Here is a 9,623-nt window from a genome sequence, read left to right on the forward strand (position 1 = left end):
TCTAAAAAAGTTCAAAACAGTATCTTAAAAATCAACTTTTTACCATAATGTCGTTCTCTAGTTTTGATATGAATATATTTGGGGGGGGGGGGTTATCGGGAGACGTAAAGTTGGTTGACATTTGTATACTTATAAATTACCAAATTCTGCCAATAAACTAAAGAACGCTTGCTCCAGAGTTACTGTTTGCACCTTTAATAATGTTTCATATGTGAGGTGAAGTTCGTAAGCTATAATAGAATCTTACATGTAATTAATTAGTAAATATCGTAGAATTAATTTAAAACCTACTTTCGTTTTCGATAAACTACTCTGAAATACGTGATAGAATACGATAATATATTAATATTGGTTCATACGTGACCTTGTAAGATAATCATATCAATGAAATACGTGATAGAATAAGATAAATATATCCATGAAATACGTGATAGAATAAGATAAATATATCCATGAAATACGTGATAGAATAAGATAAATATATCCATGAAATACGTGATAGAATAAGATAAATATATCAATGAAATGCGTGATAGAATAAGATAGATATATCAATGAAATACGTGATAGAATAAGATAAATATATCAATGAAATACGTGACCTTATAAGATAATTATATCCATGAAATACGTGAAACTTGTGTGTTCACGACGCCTCGCTATTTTAATGTAATTTTGGCCTGTCATTTTTAATGTAATTTTGGCCTGTAGTTTTGAAAATTTTCGGGAAATGGTTCACTGTGTGATAATACTTAATTTGAATGTTGCATAGTAGGCGTATTTTATCAAAAAAAGAACAAGAAAAACTCGTAATTTTCGGATAAATGAAAGATCATTTCATTATGCTAAACTCATGTATTATGTTCTGTGAATTAAGTGAGGACAAAATCATTATAATATCTAATCATTTTATCAGACACATTTCGCCTCAATATATACCTGTATATTTTTTTTTTAAATTGAATTTGTTTTCATTAACCAATTTCGCCATAATCATGGAAATTCTAATTATATCAATACAAATGTAGTTTCAAAACAAATATAGTTTCTAACAATGTATTCCAAAACAGGCAGCTGCCCCCTTCTCCGTCTTTGACAATGAGCTTTATTTTTTTTTTTTTTTTTTTTTTTTTTTTTTTGTAGTGCAAATGAATTGAGACTGTCCCCTCCCCCATTACTTTTAACAGTAGTTGTAGATGAAAAGAATATAAGCTTGGAAGTTATTGATAAAAAATATTTCGCCAACCCTAACCCCAAGTGAACATATTAATGTATAACTTCAAGGACGCCTACATGTAACTCAAAATAAAGATTCGCTTCATCCCTTCATATTTCTAAAAGGAAGTTAGGTATATGAATAGCTTTTAATTGCAGTGTTTGCAAAAACATTTATTGACAGGTTTATGACAAGTGCTTCATTTAGTATCTGGACTACCCTGTTTTTGAGTACTAATTTACACCCCAAATCCTTAAATTTTCCCAATTTCTTATTATATGGTTATATATAGTTTAAGCATGTTATTATTATATATTTTATATTTTGCATATATTCTAAAGATTATTGTAAAAGATATAGATAAAAATTCCATTTTTTTAAATTGAAAATCGGAATGATCTTGTAAAATTCATAATTTTCAAAAAGTGGGGTAATTCAAAGCTTATTATCTCCTTTGTATACCTAGAAAGTGGCCATGAAATGTACACATATTGTAAAGGACATCCTGATGGTGCTTCATGAAAAAAAATATATATATTTATTGACCAGTTATGTTTGGAACCAACCAAATTTCATTATGCATAAACATGCGTGCATATCGAAACCTTCAATCAAAGAAAGACCTAAAATTAATAATAAGTGGTATCCGTTTGGAAATTAACATTTTTTCACTGAAGCAGTACACCTGAAAACATTCAAAAAACATTTCAATGGTATAGACGCCATTACAATTTGTGTCTTGTCGATTTTACGTGCTATTTATGAACAATGTGGAAGGCATCGAGTCTGTAGTTCCATGTTCCATCCTTATAATATACATGAATTAAGCTTTAGCGTTGACTGTGTCGCCAAGAAATGACTTGAGTGTGGTTTTATTTAGACTGTATGTATTAGAATTTTAAATAATTCTCAGGAGTTTAAAAAGACGCCAATTGTTGACTCTCTACACTTTGAATGAGTAGCGAAGCTCGCAAAACCGCATGCATCCGACCAAACAGGTACAAAAATGCCGTAAATCAGGCGACGTTTTGTGAATGCCGTAAATCTGACAGTGTCGTAAAACGTTGTTCATAATGGTTAATTTCATATTCGATATCACATTTCATTAAAGTGAATTTGTTAAAGGGAGATATCTGTTTGAAAAAAAAACCGAATTCATACCAGAGGCACTGTAAGGACACTAAGTGAAGCGGTGATGGCATTCTACACACTGTGTGAGTTTTGTAGTGAATATTTATTGTCAAAACATTTAAACAAAACGGATGTCATTTTAAGTTTTTAATATCTTTATCTATACTTAGACATTGAGTCTTGCAAATTATTACTCTGTGAAAAATATTACCTATGTGATACATTTGTGCTAAAAAGTGTGATTCATTTTTTAAAAAAAAACATTGTAAATTGGTCTTCACGAAACATTCAATAGTTTAAACCTCTATATCATCTTCTGTTGAGGTTACATTTATTTCCTCATTGTCCGAGATTTCTGAATCCTCGATATCAATAGTGTGTTGAAACAATTGCAACTTCTCATCGGGTTCGGTATCCTGGGCTTTGGATGACGCAGAAGAAGCTGTCATCTGCCCACACAGTGTTTCTTCGTCAATGAGTGAAGTCTTATTTTCGTCCAAAGACCTCAGTCGTTCGTGGATACGTTTATGTCGCTCCAGATTACTCTTATGACTTGTAGCGTAATCACAGTGGGGACAGGAAAAATCTTTCTGGCCACTGTGAACAGACAGATGGCGCTTTAGTAATGCTTTACGACAAAACCTTCGTCCACAGTAGGGACAGGAGTAACCATTGTGATGAAAAATCATAATGTGTTCCCTCAATGACGCCTTGGTTCCGAACGTAACACCACAACACTCCAGCACTTTGTCGCACGTTTGGTGCATGGTAGAAATGTGTCTTTTCAGGTTGTTACGTCGATCCGTGACGTATCGGCAATGTGGACACGGAAAAAGTTTCCCGCGAAAAGTGTTACAGACAAGCATAGCAAGCTCGAGATAGTTTCTATTAATAATGGGTGTTTTCACTTTTGAAAGATCTGCCGGGAATGCAGCGTGAGCATTGAAAGCTTGTAGTTGGGCCACACTAAACTGTTTAAAGTCACCTGCATTCCCGCCCTGAAAAGTCGGGTAAAACGCCCCGGGATACTGGAAGAACGTGCTCGGGACCGGCATCCGGTGTATACCCGGCATGGTAGCTAGTGCTAGACTCTGGGAAGTAGACGCCTCGGTTGAACTCGGATTCAATGTCCGTAACGAAGGTGAGGACAGAGTGGAACTCAGAGACTGGCGATCACCGGAAGTCGGCGTGGTCTGCTGCTGTCTGTTGACATGAGAGGAGTGAGCTTGCGGTGGTTGAAGTGTTCTACCAGGAATTGAAGGGATGATGAATTGTCCGCCAACCATGTGGACATCAGCACGACTGAAAAAGAGCAAAATTACATGTAATCCTACAAGATCATAAGTCAATGAGTCATCGTTTTCGTAAACCCAGTCGTTGTCCATATACATATATAATTGTTATTTCTCTCCTTTAAGTCGATGTTCAGAAACAAGTAGCGTTTGAAGATTTAAGTTCGTGTACATTACACACAGTTACTGGAACAATGAGGGATAGAAAAATTCATTAACTTTCATAGAATTAGATGATTCAAACCGCGTGTAGTTTCCAGGCTCCCGTCATTATAGCCCAATAAACTTCTTAAGAGAGAGACCACTGCCGAGAAAAGGAGGTTTATTGATGATGATTGACGGAAATCAATCTAAATGTCGTAAATTCTCCTCCATGTCGTAAATTAACAATTCATAAACGACTTTCGAGAGAACTCGTCTACCAATGTCATGATATTAATACTATAATTAAAATCTTATAGAATAATGACAAGGTTTAGAATCGGCTATCAATGTCGGGCTCGTTAATGCCACGTAGAATTTGTAAATATTGATACGGGTAGTATTCATTGTCAGTTAAACACATCGCAATGATTGACATTCACTGTCAATAAATACTAAAAAATTCAATTTTATATTAAACTTATTTCATTTCTCATTCAGTAAAAAATTCAATCTTATATCAAACTTATTTCATTTCTCATTCAGTAAAAAATTCAATCTTATATTAAACTCATTTCATTTCTCATTCAGTAAAAAATTCAATCTTATATTAAAAAAATTTCACTTCTCATTCAGTAAAAAATTCAATCTTATCTTAAACTTTTTTCATTTCTCATTCAGTATTTTAAAAATTCAATCTTATAGCCTATTAAACTCATTTCATTTCTCATTCAGCAACAAATTCAATCTTATATTAAACTTATTTCGTTTCATTTCTTATTCAGTACAATTATAGCCTCCCTAGTGTACATGTTCCTGAAATTCTAATCCAGAGAAAAATACTATTCAATGCTGAATATGCATAGAAATTTTTGATCTTATGAATCTTAAATTTTTAGATTCTTTGGTGTGTTTTTTTAACTTTTGTTTGTTAGTTTTTTATTTCATTTTACTGCATGTATGCATGGTACATGTATACATGTATAATTACATTGACTGATGTTTTATTAGTAATCAACATTTGCTCTTTTCTGAATTTCATTTCTCGATGAAGCTATGCTTGTACAAGGGACCTTTTAACTTGCCATCAGAAAGGCCTATACATGTACGTTTATATAGAAACATGCTTTTATCACAAAATATTGATATGTGGAATAATTGTGTAGATTGTTTGTATTATTTGCCAAACAATGTCAAATGTGTGTATATACAATACGTTTAGATTTGATATTGTTTGGAGGGTTTTAACTTCAAGTTGGACAAATTTTCTTTTTATGTGAAAATCTAAGCTTAGCTTACTTCTTTTTCTCTGTCTATTTTTATCTATTAAATTTGAACTTTTGTGATATCACATATGAAATAATGTGGAAAATGTTTTATGACGGTTTTGTATTTTAAACATTCTTATAATAGTGTATGTGTATGTCAAAAAGAATAGAGAGAAAACTCAAAATAGTATTACTTCCCTAAGTTTACTTTTGTGTTTGGCATGGTAGTTTACTAGATCCCTACCTATGAAAAATCAAAAATCAATCTGCTCATGTGGACACATGTCACGTGGAGGATGAATTTTATACAGATAATGTCCCGCCTACACAAATTAGGCCCTATCATAATAAGGTCTGAGAATTTGAAGTAAATCTATATATTCATTCCAGATTTGATTTCATAATACATACACAATTTTCTTTATTTCTTTTTATCAAAGCAGAAATTATGAAAAATAAACATAGAAAGATCTGATGCTGAAGAACATAAAAATGAAAGAAAAACAATGAAATATTCTGACAGCTTTCGAAATGTATCACTAATGAAAGGTGCTTTGATTTGACGCATTTCTAAAAATATTTTTAAATCTAACGTATATTTCAAAAAACATTTTCTAACAGATTCACGTCATTCGTGAACAATTTAAATTTTTTACTAAGGCAAAGTTACCTGTCTTACCTTGATGCTGAACAGTCATAAACCTAGTATTGCGCACAAGATTCAAGGTAGAAAACGGAGAACAATCATACGAGATAAAAAAATTTATACAGGGAATCATTTCCTTCCGAGTGAGCAGTATTTACAATAAAACGCATTGAGAATGGGTCTTTGATCGTTGGGTGTATGATTTGGGTAATGTGTGCAGAAGTACATATATAAGCCATAAACGTTAAGAAGAATAAGAGTAAGGCAGATCGCCCGTGGTTTGTCTGTATGAAAGAGCTGGTCACAGATGGCGACAGTAAATTAATTTTCATTCGAGCTGTAAACAAGATATTAAACGGTTTCGCCTTCACAATATTTCTGCAATTTTGAGAGCAATAAAAAGAAATTACGACAACCATCACTGAAAAGAACCCTTTTCAGTGACGTCATCAAATTCTACGTCTCGTGGTATCCTGTGGAGATGATGTTTTCATCGAGATGTTGCTCCAGCTGCTCTCATTGAAGGCTACTGTCATCAAAAAAATTCGTCTAATGGCGTTAGTATTGATATCTACACTACCGACTGAGGTAAATTTCCTGATGAGACAGATGAGTTATTTAAGATTCATTCTGAGGTTCCTATCCTTTGAAAATATAAACGATTGAAGAATATATTGAATGATATTTCTAAATAAAAATTCTAACAACTTATAATTGAATGTCCCCGTCAGAGTAAAGACGTCCTCAAATAATTTTTAAACCTTGACAAAATCCTCAAGGCATCGCAAAAGAGCTCTCTTCTCTTTCCATATTTCGCGCTGCCTTTCTCGGGCATTCCGGCCATTTTCCTCACGTACCAATATATTGTTTGATAGAATAAATGCATTAAACAAGCATTAGAAACGAGTGAAACCATAGAACACAAATTCATAAACAATTTGTCGGGTAATTCAGTTCGTAAAACGATACTCTGTAATGTAAATATTATTCAAACTACTTTATGGCCAAATCAAGGGATTCTGTTCTTAATAATAAGGCGATACAATGTAGAGAGGTAGAGTTGAATTATCTAATACAAAAGGGGCGTGTCACATATCGCGATCACAGCAGTCTTTTCGCCAGACAGGTGCGCTCTCAGAGCGGGCATCAAGATGCTCAGTCGTATTCAATGTTTTTAAAGTATTCTTAGGATAGTTTTATATCTAAATTTGTTTGAAGTATCTCTTTAAAGATTGGAATGCTTCGAGAAGTAAGAGACAATGCTTATTTTAGTATGTCTAATTTTATGTACTATGATTTGCACAAAAGTGTGTTTGGAGATGAAAAGGGGAACATTTCACTACTTTAAATAGTGTATATCCATATATAGCGTGTGAGTGTGTTGTATCACTAATATCATCAGATATCTGCTTGGACCCACGGGCTTAATAACCAGTTTTTATCCTGAATGGCGTTTCTTGCAGATTCAACTATATTTTCGCCGTGTTATACACCCTAAAGTTGGAAGCATTGTATTATTTGAGAAATCAACGGTATTTATGCCGAATTGTGATGGTATTTTTCGTTTACAAAACAAACAATATTGCTCTCAGCGTAAAAGAAGATTAAATTGCAGTTCTTGATAACAAAATTTTAAACATACCAACTACAGCTAGCCCCGTTTAGTGATAACTCGGTATCAGAATTATTATTTTGTAATACTATATATATATATATATATATATATATATATATATATTCAGATAAAAGTTTGAGTATTGGATTTTATTTTTGGATTTATATACAGACACACAGACGGACAACACAGAGGTGATAAACTTGTATACTGCATACGTATTCCAAAATCTATCTTTCACAATGTTTGTCATATTTCATTTCTTTCTAAATTTTGAAAACGAAGTTTCTCAAAAAGTACTAATTTCTATAGGTACCTGTAAAAATATAGTAATAACCAACAAAACGACGTCCGTATGATTATTTTCAATATTAAATCTGGTTTATGTTACTTTTTAAAATATAGATTAATATTAATGCTTTATATTGCAGAGTCACGTGTAAACCGATTTTGTATGACCACATCATTCGTTTTAAATCATCAATATTATTACCATTACATTACAAAATTATCATTATTATTATTAAAAAGAAATTAAGATAAGCTTCTAAATATAAGGCCTACCATGATATCTTTTGCAATAATTGTCTATCTCTGGAGATCGTCCATTAATAGCAATAAATTGAATCCATCCTCAAAGATGTCTGTAACTTTCACTACTAAATTGTTGCAAACCCATCGAAACAATCTCGCAATCAGTAAGTTAAATTTTATTACTTGATAATCAGTGTCTGAAAATGAGATCATAAACTGAAATCATATCACATAAATATCTTATTTCCCCAAAAAATGATTTAAATTGAATCACATAGACACACTGTAGATAGATTGTAGATTACTTTCGGGCATTCTTTGCAATTCATTTTTTATACATTTATTTTTATTTTTTTGGTTTATTTGAAGTATTTAAATTTTCTGTAAACAAAAGATATGCAGACGTGTACATTTATATAATAATATTGAAAATTTAAAAAAAAAAAAAATATTCAATGAAACTTATCTATCAGATTTCTATTTCGATTTTAAAAAATAAACCTTTTGATATACTCTATCTACAGTGTCATATGAATTTTAAAAACTTTTCTAATCGAATATTTTATATTCCTATTATAATAGATTTATAGTGAAAATAGGATTTTAAAAAGCTTATAATCAGATATTCAATCAACTATATGAAATGGTGTATCTTGGAAAACATTCAACAAGAAAAGAAATTCTTATTGTAGAAAGTCAGTTTTTCATGAGATTTTTTTATTATTTTCATCATAAAGTTATTGGTATTTTCTTTTCATCTCGACTTTTATTATTTCCATTTTGTTAAATCTTGTTCCCGTAAAATGTATTGACAAATCTTCTGAGTTTTTGTAGATCGTTTTTGTTCATTATCAGTCTCAGAAAACCCCTTAATACGAACAGAAAATACAAATACTGATATTTACCATTTCAAGAAAGACAATATGTGCTAGATCTAAATTGACCATTCTGGGACGTTAGAATTTCAATATGGAAATAAGATTATTCTCATATATGTTATGCTAAATTTTCAACTAATTTAAAGCAATATTTTACCAAAATAATGTCCTGGGGGTACATATTGCCAAATGCAAAGGACAAATTAATAATCTCTTGATGTCTACAAAAAACAATCAGGGAAACTTAAGATAAGATTTACCTGTAAGGTAAGGAAGGAAACATCATCTATTATCCTGTAGGCAAATCTCTGGATCAACCTGCGAATTAAGACATTCTTTTGTAACATTTAAAATCTCTATATATGCATCGGAATCATTTGAATTGGGAGGAACAACATAAAATCACGTGACAAATAACAGGCTGTTAATTGGTCAAGACGCTGGTAAACACTTGTCCTTTTTAATAATTAACGATACTTTGCAGTACCTATTTTGGCGTTTGTTACAAGTAATCGTTTTGTTGAGTTTGAAATATTTTCGCCAGTCTTCACTCTAAAAGGAAAATATGAGATGTTCAAAAAGTCTAGACTTCATACTTATAAAATCAACGAGAGGGCGCTGTAACTAAAGACATAAAAATGGAATGCGATATCACCGCCTTGTAAAGGAAACAGCGGGGGAAAATAATTGACATTTGATTAAATTAAATAAATACACCAAAGCTTGACTAGAGTCCCTCGCTGGCTTTTATACAGCACGGTGGTATTCTCTTCTAAAACGGCGCGATAATTTTCGTTTAAGGACGGGTTGAAGCGATGAGTAAATTATATCAGTTATCCTCCCGTTGTGATAATTGTACAGCAATCTGAAACAGGGAGAAAAAGCGCATTCACAACCCTGAT

General features: G+C 32.0%; 1 protein-coding gene across 1 annotated transcript; it reads right to left on the reverse strand.

Moving 5' to 3' along the window:
* Positions 1–2,450: 2,450 nt before the first annotated feature.
* On the reverse strand, positions 2,451–9,346 carry LOC125659407 (zinc finger protein SNAI1-like). Its single transcript, XM_048891076.2, has 3 exons — positions 9,209–9,346; positions 8,982–9,039; positions 2,451–3,649 (listed from the first exon to the last, which is right to left on the reverse strand). The coding sequence occupies exons 2-3, from the start codon at positions 9,005–9,007 to the stop codon at positions 2,644–2,646; spliced, it is 1,032 nt and encodes a 343-aa protein (XP_048747033.1). The 5' UTR covers positions 9,008–9,039; positions 9,209–9,346; the 3' UTR covers positions 2,451–2,643.
* Positions 9,347–9,623: the final 277 nt, after the last annotated feature.

The sequence above is a fragment of the Ostrea edulis genome, chromosome 9, assembly GCF_947568905.1.
Source record: "Ostrea edulis chromosome 9, xbOstEdul1.1, whole genome shotgun sequence".
Classification (NCBI taxonomy): Eukaryota; Metazoa; Mollusca; class Bivalvia; order Ostreida; family Ostreidae; genus Ostrea; species Ostrea edulis.